This window comes from Mirounga leonina, unplaced genomic scaffold (assembly GCF_011800145.1).
Source record: "Mirounga leonina isolate KUSES-001 unplaced genomic scaffold, KU_Mleo_1.0 Mir_91, whole genome shotgun sequence".
Taxonomy (NCBI): Eukaryota; Metazoa; Chordata; class Mammalia; order Carnivora; family Phocidae; genus Mirounga; species Mirounga leonina.
This window is the reverse complement of record NW_023270839.1, coordinates 31,889,399-31,902,995: the sequence shown is the minus strand read 5'-3', so window position 1 is coordinate 31,902,995 and position 13,597 is coordinate 31,889,399. Positions and strand designations below refer to the sequence as shown.

Sequence of the window (13,597 nt, the reverse complement as noted above, 5' to 3'; positions counted from 1 at the left end):
AGTAAAAAGCCTGTGCATTATATGTGGGGAACTAAATTAAAAACCCCAGATCATGGTTTTCAAATATGAAGTTAATGCCCTTCATTTAAACTTGAATAAGAAAAATAACTACAGTCATAGTTAAAATCATTTTGGAGCTAGCTAGCTTGAGTTCAAATCCCAGGTCTGCCTCTTAATACAGCTATGTGATCTCAGGCAAGTTACTTAATATTTGAATAATGGGGATAATAGAAATACCTGCTTCATAATGCTGTTGTGGGAATTAAGTGAGCTAATGTAAGTAAAGTACTTAGAACTGTGTTAGGCACACCAATGCTATTGTTATTTTTGTTGATATAGATATATAAAATGAATTTTACACATATATATCTGTTTTGTTTGCCTGGTGAAGATAGATTTTTTTTAATTGAGGTATAAGTGACATAGAGTTTCAGTTATACAACATAATGATTTGATATTTGTGTGTGTGTGTGTGTAATGTGTATATCTATATCTTAAAATGATGTAATGTCTTTTCTCCCCCCACTTTTAGCCATTTGCAAAATCTGTGAATTATCATTTGAAACAGAGCATATTCTTTTACAGCATATGAAGGACAATCATAAGCCTGGGGAAATGCCATATATTTGCCAGGTATACTACACATATTTTATTGTATACTTAGTGTTTGTTTGGTTTGTTTGTTTTCTGGTGTTTTGATGGTAAGATTTAAACCTACTGGGCCAAGGGTCAGCAAATTTTTTCTGTAAAGCACCATATATAAAGCACCCCAGGCTTTGAGGGTCATACAGTCTGTGTTGCAACTAATCAGCTCTGCCATTGTAGCACAAAGGCAGCCACAGACAACAAGTAAATGGACATGATCTGGCTCTGTGTTTATTTAAACTTTATCTATGGACCCTGGAATCTGAATTTCACATAATTTTCATGAGCCATGAAATATATTCTTTTATTTTCCTAACCATTTAGATAAAATTGGTTACTAAAATTAAAATTCCTCTTGTAAATTATTTATTAATAAAAAAAACTTTGGCATAACTCATGCATTGTATGTGGGGTCAGCAGAGAGTTGAAATTGGCCCACAGGCCATTTTATACCTACTCCCAATTGGACAAAGAAAAGCCCTGTGGCAGAAAGACAAGCATAGGGACTTATTTTACCATATAAGGAAGAATACAAGGGAAGTATGAAATGCTTTTAGTTACAAAGAACCCTACCAAATGCTTTGGGATTAGCATTTTTTCAGAATTTGAAGAAGAGATAGAAAAAGAAGATAAAAATATATTGCCATAGCCTGGAGGCCATTTATAATCTAAAGGAAGGTGCTGTTTTATGTAGCAGAAAAAAAATTTTATAGTATGAAATTCCAAGTCAACATGGGGGTGGTAAATAAAAAGATCTGATAAAAAGAAGGATACCTACTTACGTTTTGGGAAGTATCCTTAAACTTTGATAGATAAGTTTTCTGTCTCAAAGATTATCTTTCGGTGCTTGCATTAATGGGATTCTTGGTTATATAGGTATCAGAGCTGAATGAGTTGTAGCTGATGTTCTTCTAAACAAATGACCTATCATTCTTACTTTGTAATTGTATATCATACATTTTCAAGTTAAACTAAACCTTCTTTATTTGTAGGTTTGCAATTATAGATCATCGTCCTTTTCTGATGTAGAGACTCATTTTAGAACATCCCACGAAAACACTAAGAACTTGCTATGTCCATTTTGCCTCAAAGTTATTAAAATTGCAACACCCTACATGCATCATTATATGAAGCATCAGGTGAGATTTACCAGTTATTTGTTCATGTTGTTTTAGCAAAAAGATTATTACTTAGAACATTGGTTAGATTTGTTCTGCAAGGGAAGCAAGATTTTTCCAAATGACATGATTAATTTGCAATTTATGTTGAATTACTTGTAAAACTTCCACTTCTTTTCCTTGGCTTCCTTTCTGGTGATGTTGTGGCTCATAAATGAAAATTCTGAAAGATAGCTAGAAATCGGACACCCAGGATTGAAGGAGAAAAGGGATGATGAGTGGAATATCCATAAGATTGGATATTTCGGGGTCCAAGAGTGGGTATGGGAATGATTTTGAAGGTAGTTATCAGGGTAAAGGTGAGCGTGAACTAAGAAAAGATTGAGGGCTCATAAGCTTGTTTTCCTTTTTTTCTTCCAACCTTATTTCCACTTTTTAGCCCCCTTATGATGAGAATACATATTGTTATCATTGACCAGAAGTGGTCTTTTATAGCTGCCAGTGATAAAGGAAACAGTAATGACACTTACTGCTTGGCATATGAACTCATCACTTGTTTTGTGGATGGATTCTGCTAGTTCTGCTATATAAATTTTTGGGATCCAGTATTAGCACTTAATACTCTTCTCTTGAATTCTTATGTTATGCCTACTGGTTCTTTTCCTGAAGCAATTAAACCATCCTTTGTTTGGGCTGAAAACTTTTATGTAACACTGATCCTGTTCTTAAGTGCTTGAAAGAGCAACGACAGTGTCTTTGCCAAAATCAGAAGTCACTGGATTTACTGAATCTGATCATGTAATCAAGTTTTGCCACCTCCCTAATCAGCTCATTACATTTTTTTATTATTATTATTGATGAAATTGGCATGCTGATTGGTGCTCACTTTGCTTTCAGTTCGTCATTCGATAATCATGAAATCAAGTTGTGGTTTTTAACTGGGAAATATCATAAAAGTAGAGTTCCCAAGTGAATTTTTTTTACATTTTTATTTAAATTCCAGTTGATTAACATACAGTGTAATATTAGTTTTCAGTGTAGAATTTAGTGATTCAACACCTACATACAACACCCAGTGCTCGTCACAAGTGCCCTCCTTTATCCCCATTACCTATCTAACCCATCTTCCTGGGCACATCCCCTCCTGTAACCATCAGTTTGTTCTCTACAGTTAGAAGTCTGTTTCTTGGTTTGCCTCTCTTTTTTTTTTTTTTTTACCCCCTATGTTTGCTTGTTTTGTTTCTTAATTCTACATATGAGTGAAATCATATAGTATTTGTCTTTCTCTGACTTATTTCACTTAGCATAATACTCTAGTTCTTTCCATGTCACTGCAAATGGCATGATTTCATTCTTTTTTATGACTAATATTCCATTGTGTGTGTGTAAAATATATACATATTTTATATATATATATAGCCCCTTCTTTATCCAAGTGAATTTAGTATCTCCTATGTTGTGACTGGGATGATACTCATCTTTGAGAAGTTCTGACAAAATCTTTCTATTCTAGGTTTCCCCAACAGTGTTCCATCAGGTGTTAATAGATGTTTCCCCCCAAATTGTTACTAGTAAAGAAATTTGGTAAATGCCTAGATTTACAATATCAAACAGTTTTGCTAGTCTGTTTTTTAAAACAGGATTTCTCAGAGCTTTTAATATGCTAATGAATATTGTAAATCTCCAAGCAAGGGGTATAGGGCTTATTGGTTCCCAGACATTTTTGGCTATTGAGCCCTTTATTTGCACAATACGTATTAACATTTTTTGAGGAATAGAATTTTTTTTTCATCTTTGGGCTCTTTATTTCATCTTTGGGCTTAAATTTGAATGGGAGAATGAGATATAAAACGGTAGTGCTATTTCATTATGGGCCTTTTAACATAATTTTTCCCACATGCTTTCCTAAAGCTCCAGAGTGAGATGTAGATATGGGAAGAATGATAATTACGAAAGAGATGTGTGGGCCCACTATGTGGGCTGTGTGGTTTATAAGGTTTTTATACACTGAGTTTTATGTCTTGTTTTGCCATTGTTGCCAACTTTCTTTTGTTTACATGGAATATTTAGGAGATAGGCAGTCAGCAGTAAAGAGGGGGAAATCTATTAATAAGGATCATCAGCATCCTTCAAGATATTTACAGTTCGCATAATTATTTACAAAGACTGGAACACCATAGCTGAGTAGGACTATTACTTATAATTGGGATGATATCAGTGTGGTATTAGACAATAAGAATTGTTGATTCTCTGGCTCATTTTATTGTCTTCAAAGACTTTGGTTGTAACTTTTTTTTAAAAGATGTTTTAAGTCTCGGGTGATTTTAGAGTTAGCAATCCAGTTTGTATGACTTTTAAGAAATAATAAAAGTGATTTCAGATGTGTCAAATACGTTAATTAGATCTTTAATAAAAATGTTAACTAGTTAACATATGAAGTCACTTACCTTATGGCAGCAGCAGGTGCTTTACAAGCATTATCATCTTCACAATCACCATATGTGTGTTATTATTTCTAACTTTTAGGTGAGGAAACAAAGTTTTAGAGAAAGTAACTTGCTCAGTGTCCTACTACCTAATAAAAAGCAAAATTAAAATTTGACTTCAGAGCCCAGGCTTTTACTGCTTTACCACAGACCCAGATTTTACATCGACATTAGGTCTAAGGGCAGAAATTACATAAAGTCATAATTACTCTTAAATCCCTCAAGTCTCCCGAACAGTGGAGTATGTGTATCAAAAAAGTTCAAAACAGATCATTATTTCTCTACCCTTGGAATAGATCATTGTTTCATTGATTGAACATGATGTTATTTAAAAATGTACTGTTTATCATTCTTATCACTTTGAAATGCATTCATGCACAAGAGACATGTGCAAGACTTGTGTCCAACTAAGAGAATAGTAGATTAATATATTCTATCTCATGAGTCTGGACAAATGTTCATTAAATGGAATGGCAGACATTTTGAACTAGTTAAATTGTACCTGCTTCTCATATGCACTTTCCCTATCAGTGTCTTGCTTTCTGCCTCACAGTCCAGTTATTTAACAGATATTTATTGAGTGCCTTACTATGTGCCAGGGGCTATTTTGGGTATTATATAGCAGTGAACAAAACAAAGTTTGTGCTCTCTGGAATTTGAATTAATAGTAGAGAAAGATAAATGTATGTGTGTTTATGTTTGAATGTATATGTTCGCTAGCTGGTCATAGTACTGTGGAAGGAATATGTGGAGGATAGAGAGTACCAGGGAGGTACTGGGAGTGGAGGAACGGTCGCTGTTATGTATGTAGTGTGGTAAAACATGAGCCTCTCTGAAGGAAATAGGAATAAGCCATGTGGAAATCTGGGAAAGGAAATATTCTGTAAGCATTGAAGTGAATGTACATATGGGGTACTCAGAGAACAGCAAAGGGACCAATTGTGGCTAGAGCAGAGTAAACTAAATAAGAGGAAAACTAATAGGAGATTAACTTGTAGCAATAGAATGCAGGCCAGTTCATGCAGAGCCTTGTAAACCAGAAACAGGACTTTGGAAAACCATCAGAGTATTAAAGTGTGTGAACAATCTGCCGTGTTTTAAGATCATTGGCAGCTATGGGGAGAATAAACCACAGGGAGGAAAGAACATGACAGGAAGAAGATAGAGTCCAGGTGAGTGTCTTGGACCAGTATGGCAGCAGTAGTTTGAGGTAATGAGGAGTGGAAAGATTATGAAAGTTTTTGAAGGTAGAGCTGACAGATTTTATTAATAGGTTGGATATGGGGTGTGTGAGTGAGTTACCAAGTTTTTGTCTGAAGCAGCTGCAAGAATGGAATTTTCATATACTGTCACAGGGGGAAGACTGAGAAAACAGATTTGGGAGGGGGACAGGGAGGTAGGGGGAAAATCCAGAATTCAATTTTGTCCATGTTGATTTGAGATGCATATTAGCGCTCAGGTAGTGATGTCAAGTAGACAGTTGGATAGATAGTATTTAAAGCCATGAAACTGGATGAGGTAACCTGGGGAGTGATTATAGATAGAAAAAAGATTTCTGGGAATCGGATTCTGGAGAACTTTCTTTCTGTCCTGTTGTCTTAGTATCTGTTTCTTGGCCAAGTTTTCATTTTCTGCCTCTTCCTTCAGCACATATAAGTGAATTTTTAAAAATTGCCTGTATCTGTGATATAATCCAATGCACCACACTTCCAAAATAGTCTTAAGATGCAGCTAGAATAGTAATACAAACGCATTATATTTATACATCGCTCTGAATTTTGTAAAGAGCTTTGATTTATGAAATGCCTGCTCTGTGCTAGTAACTGTGCCAGGTACTTCTCAGTATATTACCTTGTTCGAATTTTATAAATGATTGAGTGTATTTAAATGGAAATAGTGATGTATCTGGCAGAATGTAACTTTTGAGAAAACATTCTTTTGTATTTATGTATTGTTTAAGTTTATATATATGTACGTATATATATCATTTCTTAATGAGAGCATGTAGATTGTAGTTGATATTATATAGTAGAAGGAACACTGGATCAGGAGTCTGGCAGTGCCAGTAACTAGTTAAGGGGGAGTGATTCAGATTTTTCTTGGGTCTTGCTTTCCAGCTATAGAATAACAACAGGATTGGGTTTAAAGAGGGACTCACTCAAGGGATATCAATCAGTAAATAGATTGGCAGTAGTTGTTCTGATTTATGTCTCCATATCAGCACTGTTCAATGTTCATGTGGCTATTGAAGTTAAAATCAATTAAAGTTAAGTAAAATTAAAAAATCAGTTCCTCTGTTGCACTTGGCACATTTCAGTTGCTTAATAACTGTATGTGGCTAGTGGCTACCATATTGGACAGTGCAGCTGTAGAACATTTTCATCGTTGCAGAAAGTTATATTAGACAGCACTACTTTATACAACCATTTCTATAACGACCTTCTTTGAAATGTCTGGTTAATTGAATTTATTTTACCAACTTGTCAACCAACTGGAAATAGCAAAAATTAAGAAGAATTTACTTTTGTCTAGGATAAAAACATAGTATAGTTTTAACCATATCATGTGTCTAAATACTTTAAAATTATAATTTGATGAGCTTTCACACCACTGTTGAGAGAACTTTCATTAGAACCTACAGATAGAACTTTTATGTTCAATTTCTGTATAGGAATAGACATTTTTGAAACCCAAGTACTAATGCAGAGTGTTTTAAAAAATGAGATAAAATTTGCTGTTATTTTTATGGGTGATGTAAAATACTAGTTTTAAAATTATTTAGGTATCATTAAAATTAGAGCAATTTAAGGATACAAGATTTGTGGTTGTAGACATTATTTTTCCTCCCTTTTTCTGTTAAAACAGAAAAAAGGAATACATCGCTGTACAAAATGCAGACTGCAATTTTTGACATGCAAAGAGAAAATGGATCATAAGACTCAACATCATAGAACATTTATAAAACCTAAACAACTGGAAGGATTGCCTCCTGGAACAAAAGTGAGTTTAAATGTGTTGTATTTTAACATTTTGTATGATAATAGAAATTAACTCCTGCCTTCTTTTATCTGTTGAATATACTTTAAAAAATGATGTCTGATTTTTATTAAGCCTTTAATTTTAGGTTTTATCATTCCTATATCTAGAAAAAAAACCTTCTGACCATCGTTTTATGGTCGGTGGTGTGTGCTGGGCTAAAGTGATATTCCTTTGTAAAAAGTGCAACTAGATTAACTATTCCCTGGGTCAGTGGGTTGTGTCAATTTTATATAGGCTGTGTTGGAGCTATTCCAGTTGGCAGTGTATATGTTGGTTTTATCTGCTAAACTATAAGATGCTTGAGATCAGGACTCATGTTTTATCTTTGTGTCCTCAGCATCTGGTATAGTGCCTTGAGTGCCATAGGTTCTCAGATCTTTATTGACGTTGTTATTACTGAGTCTACTGTCAGAGAAGCAAGTTCTGCTGCTGGATAGCATTATGTTTTAAGTGAGCAAACAACATGTCTGACTGTATACTGATGATTGTAATTTACTTTTCCCTTTTTGCCTTATATACCTCTGTTTTCTCTGACTTCTTTATATACAGTCAGCTCTTGAATATTTGCTCCAGTGGAGGGAAACAGAGGCATGGATAATCCAAAGTGAAATAATCCCCAAAACATTTATATTTGGCTTTGGGTACTTACCTTTGAATGTGGGTATGTCTGTTATTTGAATTAACTAAAACAATATAAAGCCATGCTCTGAAGACCTAGAGCAAGAGAAGCTATCCAGCATCCTTCCCTGCAGTCCATTCATTCCATGCTGGAACTAGACATGCAGAACACTAATGTAAGCAGTGCAGTCCTCTCTCATATTTTCCCTTATTAATAATAATAGTAATAATATTAATAATGATACTAAATGTTTTTATAGCACCTTAGAATAAGGCTTTTGGTATGCTTTTTCATACATTCTATTACTTAATCCATACAGCAATCCAATGAGGAAGATAAGGCAGTTAATTGCCCCATATTGTAGATAAAGAAGAGGATAAGTTACTTATTCAAGGTCACATGGCTAGAAAGGCATGGTATGAGATTTAACCTCAGGTCTTTTGATTCCTAGTCCAGTGCTTTTGTGTGATACCAAAACACATGTATTTCATAGGACTTCCTCATAGTCTGTTCCTCAAATACATGCGAGAAGTATAGTTAAATGATTAATGAGAATGTTGGTAGGCAATTGTTTTTCATTGCCAACCAACAAATATAATTTCTGGATACTAAATGATAAGCTTTATATTAGTTCTCTTTAAGGAAATTCTAAATATTACTAAACTCTCCATCAGTATAATGAATTGATGTAACCACTCCCATAACCTTTGTATACATAAATCCTGCCTAATGAGCCCCTGGAAAGAGGAGGTCGTGTTTACTCTAGACCTTTTTGTTTTATAGTTTTTGAGGGGTAATGCAGGCCTTTCTAGAATTATTTTTTGGGCTCTGAGATTTAAATTTTGATCTCTGTGTTTGTGAATTATTTAAGTTATATCAGAGCATAAAAATAGCTATGGAATGTGCTCTTTCAGTAGTCATATAATTTGCATTAACTCCTAATTATACATTAATAACTGTTAACATGACTGATATCAATACAAAAATGTAGTATTACAAGTGAATAAATATCAAGTTTAATATAATTTAATTGGTATGAACATTTAGAATAAATGGAAGACTTATCCAATTATAGTTTATACTTGCCCTTTCCAAATACTCAATGTTTAACTTTTTGTTATACAGTGATATTTTAATACTAATGCCATGATTAATTTTCTAAAGCAAACATTATCCATTTTTGTAGGTTACTATTCGAGCTTCAGTTGGACCGCTTCAGTCAGGATCTTCAACTACACCTTCCATTAGTGCAAGCACTTCTACCCTTCAGCTCTCACCTCCAAGGACTAAAAATATAACTGCTAAAAATCCCACAAAATCTAACACAAGCAAACCTAATCCAACTAAATCCAATACAAGTAAACCTAATGCAAGTAAGCCTAATGGAAGTAAATCTAAATATAAATCAAAAATCTCTAATATGCAAAAGAAACAAAGCACATTGGCTAGTAGCAATAAAAAAAGTAAAGTCAATACAGCATTGAGGAACTTAAGGTAATCTTTTATTCCTCATATATAACACTAATTTAATCTTAAGTATAAAAACTTTATTTAATATAGATTTACTCTATTACACAGCTCTCTTGTACATTTATATGCTATCACTATGACATAAAGGCCAAGCAAATAATAAAAAGGTATTTTTTTACAACTATTGAACAGTACTTGAATTATTTTTTATAATATTCATTTATTATATTGGTATTATTATATGTTGTGCTTATATCTTGTGATGTTTGTATTGCTTAATTTAATCCCTTTTATGCCAATGAAAAACACTGACTTATGTTAGATTGTTTACACTTACTCTAGTTGTTGTTCCATAACAGATTTTTCAAATTATGACTCTTATGTTCATTTAAACACCTTGGCCTTAATTAACAGAATATTAATAAGGCCCTTCCTTATTATTTTTGTTTTAAAATATATTTTTATCATTTTCTTTATATCTCCATAAGGTATCGTCGGGGAGTTCACAAGTGCATTGAGTGTTGTTCCGAAATAAAAGATTTTGCAAATCACTTTCCTACGTATGTCCATTGTAGTTTTTGCAGATACAACACTAGCTGTAGCAAAGCCTATGTAAATCATATGATGAGGTAAGATGAGTTAAACATCGGTAATTACCAATTAAAATTATAGTTCAGAAAGTTTGTTTTAAAACAGTTATCCTTTAAGGAGCTAAATGTCTCATAATAGGGAACTTTTAGGATAATGCCTGGAACTATTTTCCCAGCATCATAACTCATAAAATTACTGGAACTAAAATTATAAGAACAGTTAGACTAAGAAATTAGGATAGGTTTGTTAGGGAAATGGTTTCTCTATGGGCATTTTTTTTTCCTATAGAATTTTTTAAATGGTCATTTTCAAATATAGAAAGTCAAATGTTTTAAATATATTTACCAAACAAATACATGTAATCTCATGAATATTATTCTTTCAAAGCAGTTACTTTGAGGGACTGTAAGATTTTTAGTGATCTTAGGAACTTTATTGGGTCTGTTTTTCTCTCTCTCTTTCTCTATAATCCATGGTCTCTGTCTGTCCATCTACCCATCAAACCATCTATCCTTGCATTCATTCAGTGGAATGAGAGACATGAGGCCACTGTTGTTGGGGAATTCTTTTTTATTAATTCATTCAACTTGGGTTATTTGAGTAGCTAATATTTGCTCTATGCAGAGAAAGCTTTCACAGCCCACATTGCTTTCATTTGTATCTCATTAATAGAGGCATCCCTTAGGATGGATTTTTATTTTTTTTAAAATAGTCAAAAATTGTTTAGATATAGAGCAGTTAGGTTGATTATTCAAAGTGAGGTGGTTCTTTTTTTTTTTTTTAAGTTAGAACTGAAGAATGAAAGTGATTTTCTTACAGATCATAAAATGACCTCTATGTTACTTTCTGGTCACTTCTCAGCTACTGTTTTCAAGGATTTGCCCACCTTTCTTGATGGCTTAACACCTCTCTCATACATTCTTTCCTCCTTATTAGCCTGACATCAGGTACCTGGACTTCTTCAGTGCCAGTGCTTCACGTCAACTGTTAAGTTATTGTGCCCCCTTTCTTATACCACAGTACCATTTTAATCTCATCATACCCACTGTTCATTTCTTTCCAATTCCTCTTACCCTGTAGGATAACTCCTTTTGAGTTTTTAGGACTTTGACTCCTTTTTCCAGTCCAGCAGCACCTATTTAATTTTATAGTCAACCTCACCCTCAGGGTCATCTGTTTTGATTGCTGCTTTGTTTTTGCTGTGGAATCCTTTACATTTTTAGTCGTGCTCACTTGGCATAAAACCCAACATGAGACTAGAACATCTTCCTCTCCTGAAGTTTATGCTCAGTTCTAGACTACTCAACTGGTGTTTGATTCAATCAACTCTGACTTTGTGGTCTTTAACTTTGACTGGGTCCTATCTTTTTATTTTAAAATACTTCTTTATTTTTTAATACTTCTTTTTTAGTTTTTTTTTTTTATTCTATTCAGTTAGCCAACATATAGTACATCATTAGTTTTTGATGTCGTGTTTTATCTACAATGTTTATTTAAACTTTTTCCAGTACTCTGGAGATTTTATTTTAGTTTTGTAGCTGTTAACCTGGTCTACTAGTAAGTACTCAGTTGGAAGTCATCCTTTTAAATAATCTAAAACGTCAAATGTTTTTCTTGTTACTTTTATTCTAGACATTGATCTCAGAAATCACGTATATTCTATTTCTCCAAAGCTAACCCTGTCCCTTGTCACCTCTAGTTCTTATACAGTCTTGTTCAGTTAACTTACAACTTCATTTCTTCTCTCTCCCAGGTTCCTTCTACTTATAAACATTTTCAGGTAATTTTTTTAAGATGAAGGAAATTTGTCCCTACTGCCTACTATCCTTATATTTTGTCTTCCTCTTACCATGAATATTTGTAATGGGGTACCTGGGTGGCTCAGTTGGTTAAGTGTCTGATTCTTGATGTCAGCTCAGGTCTCAATCTCAGGACCTCAGAGTCGTGAGTTCAGCCCTGTGTTGGGCTCCACACTAGGCATGGAGCCTACTTAAAAAAAAAAAAAAAGTGTTTACTAGCTTATTTGTTATTCATTTCTTTACCTTTTGAATATCATCCCCATCTACCAACTAACACTGCTCCTTTAAAGATTATTTATCACCATGTTTATTCACTTTTTTTCACTCTTACTACTTCATGACTTCTTTAGAGTATTTGAAGTTGTCATCACTCATTTTTGAAAGTATTCTCTTTAGCTTCTGTTAAACTGTTACCACTATCTTTTTTCTTCCTTTTTGGCTACTCTATTTCATTGCCTTTTCTTCCTTTAACTCATCACCCTTCTTTACATTTCCTTTTTTGGTAACTTAAGCAGTCACTTTTAACTTTCAACTCTAAATCTTCCAATTTTAGTCCTTAGTCTTCCTGAGATCCAACTCTGTATTTCCAATTATTTTATATGTGTTTTTACCTTTGATTCACTAGCATCTAAAAAGAATGAACCAAACATTATCATCTGTCTAGAATTCACACAATGACTACCCAAATACTCTTTCAGGGCATCATTTCTGTGCATGTGGAACACCAGCTGGAAATAGTTCACTATCCCAAGTTTCTTAAGCTCGTGAAGTTCTCTCGATCAGCCACTGTGCATCATGGCTTTCTGAGACTCCCCTCTTTGCATTCTGCTACTCTGCTTCCCAACTACTGCAGTGGTCTACACCTATATTCCATTTCCTCTAAACCAGGCTCCAGGCATCCTTTCCCCCAGTATACTGCTGTGTGGACAAATACATGGTTGCCTGAATGGGGCTTTAATTCTGCCCTTAATTTGTAGGGGGTCAAATTGGAAAATGTTTTCTGTTTTGTTAAACCAAGGGTCGTTTCACCTTTCCCTCTCCCATTTATCATAGGCTTCCCACCTGTCCTATGGAACCTTCAAATCCATTCTATTCCAACATTGCCGATTAGCCCACCTCCCTCCATACCCTTTTGCCTGTTCCCAGTGAGCCCCAGCCCTGCACTTCATTTTCTTCACACATTGAGCTCCTACTCATTGTTAGCCTCTTATGGAACTGAAAGATTCCACTGCCACTTTTAGGGTTTGGTAGGTCTCTTTTCCTTTTTATCTACTGGTACACTTGCCTCCTTCCCTGTCTTAGGTATCTCCTTGAATGGCCACCATTACCTCTGCCCAGTGTGAATTCATTATTATAGGTTGAGTTCTGTATGTGTAGGAGCTTCATTTTCTCCAGAGGATGAGTACCTTTAATCTCTATCCTATACCACCTCTGTACTCTCAATTGGTCTCTTTCCCTCTGGTCTCATATTTGCCCCATTCCCGTAAACTGACTACTCTTCCCCAGAGTAAAGTTTATTGCATAACTCATTTTTTTTTTAAAAGAGTTTATTTATTCATTTGTGGCACAGAGAGAGAGAGAGAAAGAGAGAACATGAGCAGGGGAAGAGGCAGAGGAAGAGGGAGAAGCAGGATCCCCACTGAGCCAGGAGCCCAATGTGGGGCTCGATCCCAGGAACTTGGGATCATGATGACCCAAGGCAAAGGCAGACGCTTAACCATCTGAGCCACCCAGGCGCCCCTGCATAACTCATTTTTGTCAGTGGTGATTCCTTTTTCTTTTTAAGTCTCTAGAATGTCCCTATTCTTCCTTTCCATTTACCTTCTTTTT

The 13,597-nt window shown here is 34.6% G+C and overlaps 1 protein-coding gene across 11 annotated transcripts in view; it reads left to right on the top strand.

Moving 5' to 3' along the window:
* Positions 1 to 13,597, top strand: part of ZNF280D (zinc finger protein 280D) — a 305,303-nt gene that overhangs the window by 236,393 nt on the left and 55,313 nt on the right. For 10 of the 11 annotated variants that reach the window (XM_034993555.1, XM_034993557.1, XM_034993556.1 and 7 more), the window contains 5 exons: positions 533 to 633; positions 1,638 to 1,784; positions 7,115 to 7,249; positions 9,094 to 9,401; positions 9,866 to 10,006. In XM_034993555.1, coding sequence (XP_034849446.1) covers positions 533 to 633; positions 1,638 to 1,784; positions 7,115 to 7,249; positions 9,094 to 9,401; positions 9,866 to 10,006 — 832 coding nt within the window. The remainder of the gene's footprint in view (positions 1 to 532; positions 634 to 1,637; positions 1,785 to 7,114; positions 7,250 to 9,093; positions 9,402 to 9,865; positions 10,007 to 13,597) is intronic. The other variant, XM_034993559.1, reaches the window with a different exon arrangement.